We start from the raw sequence: 14,474 nt of genomic DNA on the forward strand, positions 1-14,474 counted from the left end.
TTGGGACAGTAAAGGAATAACTAAAGCATTTCACTATCAGAAAGGTGTTTTCTGAAAATATAGCTGAAGGCTATGAGCATTGGTCTTTTTAAGCAGTAACCAAGTATCTGGGTGATGATAAGCTCTTAACTTTCTACTTACTGTTGCTACATTTTAGTGACTGAGCATTACAGCCTGAGTACATCTTCTTTAAGTAACTCCAAAAAATTACATCCTGGAGCTATGAAATGTTTTGTACAGAAATTTATTGTGATTATGCAGAGGAACAGACCCTTCATTGCCCTGTGCAATGCTATCACTCCCTTGAGCCTTTTCTCATTGGTTTAAGAGAAGGGGAAGGAGCCTTTCCTCAGTTTTGTTTCTATATGCAGAGTAAGCATTACAGTTCCTCCTAACCCATACTCACCTCTTGAACTGGCATGTAGAGAAAGTATTGCAACAGCTTAAAAGGTGATAGCACACAGATCTTATTTACTGTCCCAAGGCAGCTTCTAGTAGTACTGTGCTTTCACCCAGAACCTTGTGTACTTCTCAGAAATTAGCACTACTCACACCAAGAATTTTGCTAGCATTAGTACAAAAACACTTGATTCAGGATTCAGGTGTTCTCTTGTCATATTCTGTATCTGTAAACATTTATACTTCCATTAACAACACTACTTATCTCTACTGTCCATGGAATGTTATTACTTTGTTCTATCTGTATTTCTTCCGTGCTTAATGAGTAGTCCATTGTGTTTTTTATTCCGACTGCTTCTTTATGTCCCAAAATACTGTCTGTCGTTATATATTGTATGCACTCATTTTCTTTCTGAATAGACTGTATTTCACTGTCTTTTGATTGATCTTGACAACACTGGCATAAAAAGTAACAAAAAATTATACATATTCTAGTAGATTCACTACGGGTTCTGATTAGGTTTATCAATCAGGACCTGAAGTGTGTTTTTTTTTTTTTTTTTTTTTTTTTTTTTTACAATTCTAGTGTAAACCAAAACCCTTCTTTTGCAGCAAACATGGTTAATGTAAATACCATTAAAAACAGGCTAGCACCCTATAAAAACAGGAAAGAAACTAGGTCATTTTATGCTACAGTTCATAGGAGGAAGAAAAAAAAGAGACCGTCAAAATTTTCGGAGGAAGGAATGTGTGATCTGTATGTGCTGACTGGATCACTCCCTCTGTCAGCACAACTGCTAATTACACTCCAACACATGCATACACGCACATGAGCCACTTGGAGTTCTTAGCTTAGTTTCATAGGCAAATAAGGCTTATGAATTCTGCAATATTTGTAACCCAGTTCCTCCTTCCCTCCCCAATGACTTTTGAAATTGAATTTGAGTCAAATTCAACAGGACTAGAAGCCTAAGAGATGTTAAATTCCGTAAGGTTCTGTACAATGAAGAAACATCCTAATAAAAAGCCACCAAAGGAAAAAAAATGCATCCTTTATCTGTTGTATTTGGTAGCTGAGAGGCAGAGAGAGCATGCTGCCCCTTGCCCTAAAGACAAGATATAAAAGTAGGTAGATGTGGGAGGGAGCAAGGGTGTTGCTTAGCTCATAAAAGACATGAGAAAGCTGAAGATACTTGGGTGCCTGGAGGTACTGAAGAAAGAAGGCTGCAATGTGGGAGGGAGTTACAACCACTGCGCTTGGACACAGGATGCTTAGGGAGGATATAACGTACTACAGAATGGAGGGGGATTATAGACAACACTGGCAAGAAAATGGGATTATTGCAATGGTGGGCTTGTAGATGATGTACAATACAAACCTGCAGGAAAGAATTTGTTTCTACAAGGAGCACCAGGATGTTTATGTGACCAAATTTGCTGATAAATGCAGAAGGGGTCTGAAATTACATTTTTTTCCTCTGCCCAATAATCCATCTTCAATTTGTTTGAACTTTCTTTCTCTTTTTCTTATGTTTTATTATCTCCAAATTATTCTAGTTTGATACATCTTTTATATCCATTTCACAAAGTGCTAGCAATTGCAGACATTTAAAAATCATGATAGATGCAAAAAAAAAAAAAAAAAAACAAAAAAAAAACCCAACACTAGATGACTTAAAAATACTATTTTTTTTTTTGTTTTCTAACTCTCTAATTCATTGAATTTGCTTCTTGATATACAGCATTGGCATCATATATTCAAAACTTTATTTTCAATACAAATACAAGAAATTTACTTCTTTCATGAAAGCTATAATTATTCTGTAATATTTTTCTTCTAGGAGCTCGGCTTTAGACAGAAACACCATATAACCCCGTAAAACTGCATGTTACTCTTTCATAGAGGTATAGAAGAACTTACCCCATTCTTTGATAGGGGCTGAACTGCTGAATGCATCTGAAACAGGATAAAAGGTTCTTAGGAGGAGATAAATGTTACATAATTTCTCTACTGATTTTCAGAAGGCTGAATACACCTAGTTTCCATTAACTTCAAATGGCTGTTCAGCACTTCTAAAAACAAGATCCAAGATGTCTAAATTAAAATGCCTAAATATCAAACCTGGATTTTATTTAAAAGTTTTACTTTTGATTTAGTAAAATATAAACTAACATACTTAGATATCAGATGTTTCCCTCTGTAGCATATTTCACATCAGGAAATCCAGATCCTTCTAAAAACTTCTCTCTACCTATTTATTTTGCTTTACAAACATACACACATATACATGCACAAGAATTAAAATAACCTGTTGCTAGGTGTAGCTAAATTCTTGGATAGTACACTGCTGTATTACAGATGATATTAAACTATATATGAAGCTTATCATTAAATATATAAATAAATAAAAGGGGTGTAATTATTCACACTTGAATTTGGCTCTGTGATGACACCTGACAAAGAGGCCGTTGACTCACCATTCCACAAGTTAAGCAGTATGAAGAAATTACGTATATGCTAAATTTAATGCCCCACAAGTAATCACAAGAATTTCAGATTGCACTAGGTGTAAAAATATATGCATATTTTCATTGAAACATTGGAAGCCACAGTTAAAAATCTAATATACTAGACTCTAACTCATTACTGGTACAAGATGAAAAGCCACAAATCAGAATAACTGATATCATCTTCTGCAGCTCCTGTAATTTCCTGGCAGCTTTCTACTGCAGATTTGACTCAGCCTAGTCTGCTTAGCTTTTGAAATCTCATGACCATAGAACACACAGTGGTATGGCAATTTGCCATAAAATAATCTAAGATACAAGTTTGGAAAACATCTCAGACATTTTTTGTGTTTATAAACATATGCTTTAAGCTTATCTACTTTTGAACACATACATTATCTGAGTAAGTATGAGTACTGTTTATCATGACTAGTAGTATGCCTTGAATCTGCATCATAGTAGCATGCCTTGATTCTGCATCCTAAACTTAACACACAATTCATATTTTATTTCCATTCAAAGAAACAATGACTTTTAAAGTTACACTATTCACATATAGCTTGCAGAATTCATAGAGCTAACTGGGTTACATGATGACTACTCATGTCAGGTCTAATTTCCACTGCATTATTAAGCCTGAAGAGACATGTATGTATTCTTATATGTGTGTATGTATTATACACATGTGTATATATAACACAAACTACATTTTATATATGCGTGTGGGTTATTATATGTATAGTGTGAAGAACTTCCTTTTCTTCCAAATTCTAAAATTTTATTATGGTTTATCATTTTACTGGCCACTCGTAGACTAATTCTTAAAAAAAAAAAAAATCTAATTTACAATCCTAATCCGTAAAGGTGTCTTCATAACACTGAAAACAAAATCATGCACATGCAAAATTTTTCCCTTTTTTGAAGGAGAAATCACTACATGAATGACTATGATGAAAATATGAACTAAAGAAAAAAAAAAGGCATAACCAATACTCAACCAAAAAAATAATATACTCAATATACAGAGAAAGTTTTTATCACTCTCCCTGTTGTTTCTGCGTTATAAAGAACTTGGCTATAAATTTGCAGTCTAGTTTGAATAAGGGATAGCACGTAGATGCAATGCTACATTCTGTTTCTTGCTTCAAAAGAGAAGCACTCTGTGCTTAACCATTTGCTGACTTCTCATACATGCCCTGAATACATAACTGAATGTGAACTTAGTTCACATGCAAAATCACATGCAACGCAAGGCAAATTCTAGTTCAAGCTGCACTGCCTAAAACAGCCTTCTGCTTCCTGCATTCATTTGCTTGTCCAGCCTGCTATACCTTCGATGACTCTTAAACATACTAAGCAAAATAAAGTTGTTGGTTTTAACTAAAACTGAAGACCTTAGAAAATCTATATGTTAAAATGAAGATTCTGATCTGTTCCATATTAGAGAGGCTGCAAGTAGTTCCTCTGAGTAAAATTTTCCACATTTCCAAGGAACTTGTACATAGGTAGAGTCAGTGAGTCTGCACAGACAGTATTCAAGAAACATCTATATAATCATGAAATGGACTCAGTAAACCTAGACTATTTAAGATAAGTGCTATTTACTATGTATAAACTCATTAATGAGGCAATGAACATCTCAAGTTTTTATGGAACAAGCACTTGTCAAGAAGAAAGAGGAATATTCTGTGTGTACAGTAAGTTTCAATGGGATCTTGAATCATTGATTACATCAGAGAAATTACTTGATTTAATAATGTCAAAGGGAGATTAAGGGATACCAGAGCCAGATTATTAACTGCCATCTCTCTCTGATGGTCTAGTATTTTCACAAAAAGTGGAAAGTGCTACAGTTATTGGATACACTTACCTGCAGATTTTCTGCTTGCTCAGAATGCTGATTTTCCTGAGGAGAATGATAATCTTCAAGACGTCCATAAACTCCTTTAAGGGAATTCAGCTCATTTTTAATAGTATCTATCTCTTTTCTCATATTTTCCTCCTACAATAATTGAGGGTACACAGAGCACACTGATCTTTACTGCATGTTCAAACATAAAAGACAGCATTTTACAGTGTTATTAACAGCTTATCAAATTAAGGTGAATCCTTATGCTGAATAATAAAATGAAGGTACAGATTCCATGGAAGCACAGAATCAGATGATTTTGAGCCCTTTCAAATTAAGGATTTTAACCACATTTCCATTATCTCACAGAGTATCTTTTTTACTGAATCAGGCTTTGTTCATCTATTACTTCAAGCGGTAACTCTCAAAAAAAAGTAAGATTTTTATTTGTACCTTTCTTCCTTTTTTTGCTCAAAAATAGACATGCTAGTCAACATTCATTTTCTACCTACAGTGTCAAGAACCTATGACAGATGATTTGCTTGGTACTACTTCTGTAAGTGGGTACTGAAGTATTCACTATTTTTTCAAGGAATATGTAACAACTACATTTTTAGATTCAGAACAAAAAGGAAGGTCAAAAAGATAAGATGCATGAAGAGCAGAAGGGTTATTTTACAGACATTTCTTCATTTACTTCACAAATGTTATTTCCAGAGCAGTGTATGTTAACATTATTCATGATGCTGCTATACTAAAAGCCATTAGGAGATTCAATCTTCACTTAGCCATAGCAGAAACATGGAAGAAGAGAAATCATCTTCTGAAAGTTAGTTGCAAACGTTGCTGAGAGAAATGGCAAATTCCCTTGTCTATACATAAAACTGTAGTATAAGACTCTCCTAGAAATCAAGGAGATGGAATCTTGTAACCTCAGAGCAGTGAGCATCAGAGCAGTGCAGCTATTTTGTAGCCTTAGGCTTACAACCATCTCCAATAGTACCTGCACTCAAAGAGTCTGCGGAAAGCAGGATTACAAGAACAACTTTATATAATTTACACAAAGTGTTCCCTGAGTCAGTCCTCCTATCAACTTCAATACCTTTCTGGCAGTAGGTGCCAATTCAGTAGAAATAAAAGACAAAAGGCAGGCTGTTAAACAAATGCTACTTTCTAACTTTGTAATTTCTAACAAGTCTAATTTCTACACATGAAACACTTCCTGCCTTATTAAAAAAGTATTCGTCTTTCTCACTCCTACACATGCATTTATTATCATAGATAATTTTTACAGCTATTGTATTTTCCCAATAGTTTTGGACTAAATAATTATTGAAGTATTATTTACAAATTATTCTTTACAAATAATAAAGTAGTAGAAAGAAGAGGAAATATTGAATAACTTTTTTTTAATCCCCTTTCCCTTCTCATCCGATAGTCCATGTTGAATACTTCCTGTCAAATGAGGCCCTCTGCCTTTATACAATCCAGCAGCATCTCTACCTGATTCAGTTTTGGGTTGCATTTTTTCTGGGCATATGGATCTTTGAGAGTGTCTTTAGATTGCATCAGTTCAGTCCATGCAGATGTACATTCAATTTTTAATATATGATTCACATTCCTTTTTTTAGGGTACAAGAGTGCAGCCTAGAAATGTTGGCACACTCTGAATAAGTAGGATATGAAATTGCTAACATTCTGAAGTTACATAAAATTCAATCAAAGTAAATGAAAAAATATATCAGCTTCTACTTCTAGGTAATGGCAAGAATATTTCTAAATGCTAAATTCAAGATAACAGTTAATACCCTGGCTCTTGCTTTACAGGATTGCAGGAAATACACTGACCCTCTACTAGAGCACAGTCATTTTCTAGAAAAGTCTGCATTACTGGAAAGGAAATTATATATTTTTAAGATTGTATTATTTCTGCAGTATTTTCTTGGCTTTTAGGAATTATCTGAAATGCTTGATGACTATTTCAAAATCCTTTTAATACTCTAACATTTAATTTAATAAACCTACATCTTTTTTCCAAGTTCTTAGTGCCTTCTCATGCTCATTCTGAAGATTAAGGAACTTTTCTTCATTTTCCTTTGCCTTCTCCCTTTGCAGCTCATTATCTCTTTCAAGGGTCTGCAATAAAATTAATTATCCAAAAAATAATCAATACTACATTAATGAATTTTGATGTGTTTTATGTTGCTTGGACCTTTGCTTCTAACATGCTGAAAGTGCCATACAGATCAGTGATAATGTGCTATCTCAACAATAATTTTCATAAATTAACAGAAAGGTGCTTATAGTTTAGCTAACAGGAAACAGGGGGAGGTTATGAAAAAAGAAATGGCTATAAAAGGGTATAAAAACACTTGCCATTATTCAGTTTCACTGCATAAGTTTTAATGTGCTGAAAAAGTAATATAAAGTGCAGAGATGAGAAGTATGAAATGTAGCATGATCTAAGCCCAGTGCACTTAAAGAAAAAACTACTAAATAGACAAAGAAAATATCTTTGTTTTGCTTATCAATGTTTCTAGCCTAAATTGTTTATTAACCTATTCTATAAATTGTATTAACTTTCAATTGTAAAAAATATTTATCAGAACATTGAGTATTTAGTATATGTCTGATGATTTTTATTACATGATAGAAACAGAATAAAAAGGCATTAAAATAATAGTACTATTTTATTAAGTTTCTATGTGGTAATAATTGTATTTGCAACATTTTTTGTTTAACTGTTTCAGCTTTACAGATACAGATAAATTACATCATAAGACTGATACAACATAACATTTCTCACATGTCTCAGGTACTGCTGGAATTTTTATCCTATCATATTTTTATAGGCTACAATATGGAAGATAAAGGACTTACTGCATTCATTCTCTACTGTATAGATGATACAAACACATCTGATAATGTAAACATAACTTTAGCATGTGTGTGTGTGCGCACGCACATGTGTGAGACACTGCTGAGCTGCTTCGAAAAGTCCACCTGAAAAATGTTATGTATGGAGACATACTGAAGAGGAATTGCTTTTTACTTAATCTTTTAATTAAAATATGAATCTATGTCTTGATTCACTTGGCAACAACTTAAAAATGCCTGTATTCATTTATCTACATTATTAATATAAATATATTTTACAAGTACAACAGTATGAAAATTCAGAATACCTCTCATTTGAATATACATGGAAGAAATTATTCAGAATCTATCAGAGCAAATCTGTTATATTATGAGCTAATTAAAAAGAAGATGCAAACAATACATTGAATAATAACACTTACATTGACGTAGCACCTTCCAACCAGTTCTACAAACCAGGAGGCCAAGGCCTCCTTTCTTCAATAAACTTGCTCACATACCAAGGATTCTTTTACTTGCGGCCTAAATGCAACCTCCTCTCAGGTGGAATATAACAGTTATTTATAGCACAGCTCTTAGGATAACACAAGCAGCATATTAATGCACAAACCTAACACTGCAGAAATAAAGTTAGCTGTGTTACCTAAGCTTTCCTTGAAGATCTCCACTCCTAAAGTAAACCCTGGCTTTGCCCATTTAGCATATGAGATCACTGACTGAAATGCCTACTGAATATTAGCTGAGGACCCCTCAGCTAACAGCCATATCCCACTGAAACACCTTTGAAATAATAATAGTTTCAAAATAAACTATCCAAAGTATCTTCTTACAATCATAAAGGGATGTAATTAGAAGCAGTATGGACATCAGAAAATGAGATCAACCCTACATTTGAAAAGGTTAATTGTAAACATTTTTTAATCCTGAAGATCCATTGTAGGAATATCAACAGATAAAATACTTTTCTTCCATAAGCAAGCATAGCATCACCATCTTCATTTTCAGTTCAGTATTATTAATGTTGTTGCGTTGTTGAAGCATGAAATTTGTGGAGATAAGAGGCATGTAGTGCAAAACAAAGCCACATCTGTTCTAAATATGTAAATAAATCAGTCTAATATTTTTTACTTTACTCAAAGGAAATATTCTAGTTTTAGAGACCAAGAAGAGGAAGACTCCTAATTTGGAGGGATATTGAGTCAAAGTATCTAATTGTTAGAATACGGAATAATCCTGAAAGACTGAGAGGTGACTGATTGCAATGACTGGCAGATGGACCACTACTGGGTATGTAGATTGTTCCAGCAATGAGAAGCAGAACTTGGCTATGCCAGTTCTGGCTTAGATATGCCAGAGTTAGCCATAACTCTGATATGCCAGAGTTAGCATGATCATCTTGGTTAAGTCCTCTCTGACTTTGTGTGTGGCTTGCAAAATTGAAAGTTATAGATATTTTAGTCCTGTGAATCAAGAACATACATGATCAAGAGACCTTTGTACATCCTTTCTTAGGGGAGATTCTGAGAAACCTTCTTCTTTAGCTGCCAACAAAGCTAAGAGAAGCAAGTCCCTCTCCAGTAGAAGGGACTTTAATAATATTTTATACTGAATAGTACAGTTATGTTTGTGTTGAGAAAGAGTTTGTATGGTGTATGTTCCTTCCAATTGACCAAGGAACACTTCTGGAAAAAACATTTCCAAGCATTTAAGTCCTTCAGGTTTTGTACTGGAGAACAACAATATTTAGGCACACAGATACAGATGTTTGCTTTCAACACGCATAATAAGAAGGGTTTTTTTTCTGTTGTTTTTTGGGGTCTTTTTTTCCAACCTTTCAGGTTGACAAAAAAGTTGTGATAACTTGTGGTAATGCATTAGCTATGATAATCAATTTCTCTTTTGGACAAACAGGCTTTTGCCAAGATAGGCCAGTATTCTCCATAAGAAGTCTATTATTTAGATAGAAATAAATACCAATTTCCTATTTAGCAAGGTCCACAAACACAACAGGAAAGTAGGCTGGAGCACAGGAATTTTACATGACCTCCAGGCCCCATTCATAAGGTTGAGATTCTAGAATCAATAAGAATGAAAGCAATAGCACCGAAGTTGGCAGGAAAGTGGGAAGATCCCTCAAAATATGTATTCAAGCCCATTACTTAGAAGTTCCATTTGCTGCTTTAGAAATTACAAGGCAAAATAAGTAGCTAATTTGCTAATGGAACAGCCCAGTAATTGTCTCAAATTGTCAGTCAAAGGAGCAACTGCAAAAGGCAACAATATTGTATGTCTACTGTTTAAACATAAAGAGACATATTTTTGACACATCAAAATAACCCTATAAATGCACATAGGAACAAAGAGAGCCTTATGACATTCACCTTTAATATAGCAGTTATTCACGTCATGCCATTTAGGATAAAACAGGGAATCACAGTATTTATATATTTATTGAATTTTACAAAAAACCCTCAAACCCCCCTTAAAATCTTTAGCCACGTTTATGTTTACAGGTGTGATCTCTTGAAAAAAAAATCATCTATCAGCTCTCAAGCACTTATATAAATATTACAAATCCTTTAATTCCTATTCTCAAGTGAGAATGCCTTGGTTTTGAGAATGCACAGAATGCTCTTACAAATCTCAGCCGAGACTAAATCTTAGTTGATCTTAATTGCCACAGTGAAGACCAAGAAAGAATATTTACATCATCAAACTTTAAAACTCAAACATCAAACTAAGAATTCCAGACTCCTTATATAGTCAACAGAGCTTTCAAAGGGTGAGTCAGAGCCTCCTATTAGTTATCCATGTCTTGTAACACCAAATTCATCCAGAACAGTTGTGTCCACAAGAAATTACTCCTGAGAACTACACTGAAGCTTTGATGAATATAAGTTTGTCTTGTGGTTAGGAAATTAGAAAACATGAATACCATCCCAATGTCTGGTATAAACAGGACCCAAATGAGAGCAGGCTCTTAAGATCACAATTAATATCACTGCAAACAGAAATTAACTGTTGACCTGCAGAGGCTACAAAACACGGATCTGTACTCAATTCAAATCTTAACAACAAGAAAATAAGCCATACTTTTCTTAAACTCAGACATTTCTGTAGAGTCTTGAAAGGAAAGACTCACAGACTTCATAGCTTTAGCTGGAGTTTCAGTGCATACCGAAGTATAAACTTACCTGACAGAGGAAATAATAGCTCGTAGCAATTATCAGAAAAAAAAAAAAGTATTTTTAGAATACATCTTCTAATTGATAGTCCAGAAACAGAGACTTGAAAAGTGTTATGAAAATCATCAATAAAAATGTGTACACATTAAACTAGAAATACAGTAATACTACACATTTATTTATTTTGCTTCTAAGCTGTGAATATTATCTTCAACTTTTTTTTTGAGCTTCAGGAAATTTGCTTTTCTTTACAAAGTACTTTTAATCAGCTTAGAAAAGAAAATGAACTTTACTTTCTCACTCTGACAAAAAGTAGTATTGATATTATCTGTAGTATTGATATTGTATGAATAGCAACTAATTCAGCTATCTCACTATTTCAACTGATGACCCAATGCATAAGTAAGAATGGTTAAAGAAGAGCATGCTATATAAATAATCTCCTGCCTGTAGAGTTGCTTAAATTGATCTTGTCCGAAAGTTTCAAACATGGTAAGAGAAAAACATTAACTTTTTCCCATTAAGCTATGTTTTGTCATGTTTAAATGTTTTTAGTAAAGCTAATGTAAGAGAAAGAAACTGGAAACTGTGGAGATTCGTAATAAACTAGTGGAACCGTTTTCCAAGCTGAGAAGTATATTTTCTTGGTTTTAGCGCACACTCAGATCAAAGAATTTTAATAGCCGTAAAAAAACTAACACTCTAGCCTAACACAAATGCAGGAACATAGACATCTGAAATCAGTTACTTCTCTTCTTCCCATCACTACAGCTTTATCCAGTACTACAAAGCAAATACTTTAGTCTCCAGTGAATTTCTAGCTGGTTTCTGATGGAGAGCATAGCTCATCTTTAACCAAAATGCAACATATATTTATAGTGCAGCAGAAGATAAACTGCTCACATACAGCAAAGTGAAACAAAAGGCTTATTTGAACTGAATCTAGTTGCAATTCAGCAGAGAATCACTTACTTAGAAACAAAAGCATACATGCACACAAAAAGTTAATTCTGAAACCGAGATCGTAGTTCAAAATCTTGACCTTAGAGGCTATGCAAGGAATAGAATAGTTGTACAGTTATATGGATAAGTAATATACAAAAATTATTACGAGTCCTATCAACGGTTGAACCTGAACTCTGTATGGGACACCTGATTGGAATAGATATGACCTTAATCTTTGATAAACTGTGGGCCAATTTGATTGCTAATATAATTTAGATTCTAATCTGTTCTAAAGTCCCTTCCATACTCTCAAAGAGCAACTGGGAAATGTTGCCCTTCAACATACTCCAACACGAATACTTACCATCCCTAACAAGTATTCTACACTGGACAGAACACCAAGAAAGAGCCAAGAATATCCTCTCTTTTGGTCCCTCTGCTCTAATAAAAACGGGAACAAGCTCTCGCAGTAAGGATCTGAAATTTTAAAGTATTGTCCAGCAACAAGAAGTATAATTTACATGCAGATTAATTACAAGCAAAAAAAAGGAAGCATAAAATCTTTTATTCAGAACTAAATACTTGAAAGAAACCACAAGCATATTCTGGTTTTACCCTCCAGAAATGGCTGATAAGAAACGGCAACCATGATTTACTTTTGGTGGAAAACTAGAAAAGGGAAACCATAGAGTGTGTTTCAAGGTTCACGCTGACAGTTAGGGAGCTGAGGGAGCAATGGAAGTGAGGTCAAAAGTTCTGAAAAGCGTACAGATGTCTTTAACAGCCCTACACTTAAACATACGTAGCAAATAGTAGCAGCTTGTCTAATCAAGAAAAATCTGACCTGATATTCTTCTTTCAGTGCATTTAATTCACCTTCCATTCTAACATTCGCTTGGGTTATTCGCTGAAGCAACTCCTGCACACATTGTAGAGAGCTGAGAATTTCCTTATTAATAAAAACAAATCAAAATACATTGAATGGAGACAATGAAAGCCATTTTACACTAAGCAATATCAAAGACCCTTCAAAAGACTCTAAGACAGAGGGATGATCTAGCCAAGCCAGTCTCTACTCCCTAAAGACCAGACCAGCAGTTACTGAAGGAGGATCTGTGCAGGAACATAACTGAGTCTGAGGAAGAAGATAGCCTTAAATGTGCTCAGTTGCTTCAAAATGTATTGAGAGAGAAACACATTATTAAAACATATAAAGATCTTTCAAGTTTATCTATTTTTGGTTTATCACATATGCAGATATAGCCACCTAATTAAAATGAAAGTAATATTTTTGGTATATTTTCATGCAGAGAGAAATAAAGTTTGTCTATCATGTTTATCATTGAAGTTCCAAGTTATTTTTAGTTCAGTTTTACAGTTAGAAAACTGAAGGACAGAGATGTGAAATGACTTGCCCAGCACCATCTGACAGGTCAGCAGCACAGTCAATTACGTCCTTTGTGTCCAGTAGTGTTCAATTAACTAGGTAAGACTGCTTCCCTGCATACACTTCATTGTAAATAGGCTATCATTTAGATAATATATTCAGCCTCAGTTCAACAGCCACTGAAGCCAAAAACTTGACTTAATCCAGATAGCAAATTTTTAGATCTCTGTCATACAAAAATCAAAATCTTCTAAGCCCAACTTTTGGGGAAAACATGAAGTTAATGTCTATATCTGTAATCTCCTCAGATTTGTACCAGAACAGATACCTATGAAAAAACAATTCATATAAAACAAAACGGATAAACATGGGCAATACCAGGCCTTCTCCTAGTCTAATACATATAACACGTGAACTAGGCAATAGGCATCTCCACAGAAATGGTCTCAGCACATCCAGAACTGTGGAAGTAATGAGGACAGACTGACCATGTGTGGTTTTTTTTTTTGTTTTGTTTTTTTTTTTTTTTTTTTGTTTTGTTTGTTTGGGGTTTTTTTATTATTTTTCAAAAGCAAATTCAAAATACAGACAGACTTTTAAGGACTGGAACAGTGCTGCTGCATTAGTCTTTAATGACTGTTCAGTGAGTACGTACGCAAGCTGCTGCTCTTATCACCCTTGTTCTGAGGGAGGGACAACACTTCTGACATGTTTGATTTAATGACCTGCATAATGAAAATTCTGCAACTTCCTTGCCATGTGATTGATATGATTCCAATTTTAAATGCCAGTAAACTGTTGGATACCTGAATGCAGAACAGCAGGCATAATTACGCAAACCTTCTTGCTTATTTGTATTGAACAGATGCGTGAACAATTATTTTCATGGGTATACCAAAGTTCTCTCATTTGAATTCAATGATAAAAATTAAGACTTGGAATAAACTGTCAAAAATGTAGCTTGCTCTGCTAATTTACTTTTTCAAAACTGAGGAGTAAGAGCCCATCTGTGATTTTATTAAATTATTTCTGAAAAGTAAACAAGTTAGTTAATTTTAATAGCTGTGTATGATCATATAAGAATTTTACATGTAATATATAGACATTCATAAGCAATTTCAAATACCGAAGTTATATTAACAACTCACCAGCTTTTCTTCTTTAATGCGAGTGTTCTCTTCTTGAACTTTTTTACTAACTTCTGTCTCCTTAAAAAAATAAGGAACATTAAATACTGCAAAAGACATTTAAAATTACACTGCTTTCTTTAGTAATATTGTATTAGTGTGAGATTGTGCATCATCATCTATAGACTTTTTAAAGC

At 34.0% G+C, this 14,474-nt stretch overlaps 1 protein-coding gene across 1 annotated transcript in view; it reads right to left on the reverse strand.

Annotated features, from left to right (window-relative positions):
* CCDC73 (coiled-coil domain containing 73) overlaps nt 1-14,474 on the reverse strand; it is a 56,322-nt gene that overhangs the window by 9,490 nt on the left and 32,358 nt on the right. The window contains exons 10-15 of the mRNA XM_062576308.1: nt 14,299-14,358; nt 12,608-12,712; nt 6,782-6,892; nt 4,778-4,909; nt 2,321-2,356; nt 691-856 (exon numbers count right to left, since the gene is read on the reverse strand). Coding sequence (XP_062432292.1) covers nt 691-856; nt 2,321-2,356; nt 4,778-4,909; nt 6,782-6,892; nt 12,608-12,712; nt 14,299-14,358 — 610 coding nt within the window. The remainder of the gene's footprint in view (nt 1-690; nt 857-2,320; nt 2,357-4,777; nt 4,910-6,781; nt 6,893-12,607; nt 12,713-14,298; nt 14,359-14,474) is intronic.

This window comes from Rhea pennata, chromosome 5, assembly GCF_028389875.1.
Source record: "Rhea pennata isolate bPtePen1 chromosome 5, bPtePen1.pri, whole genome shotgun sequence".
Lineage (NCBI taxonomy): Eukaryota > Metazoa > Chordata > Aves > Rheiformes > Rheidae > Rhea > Rhea pennata.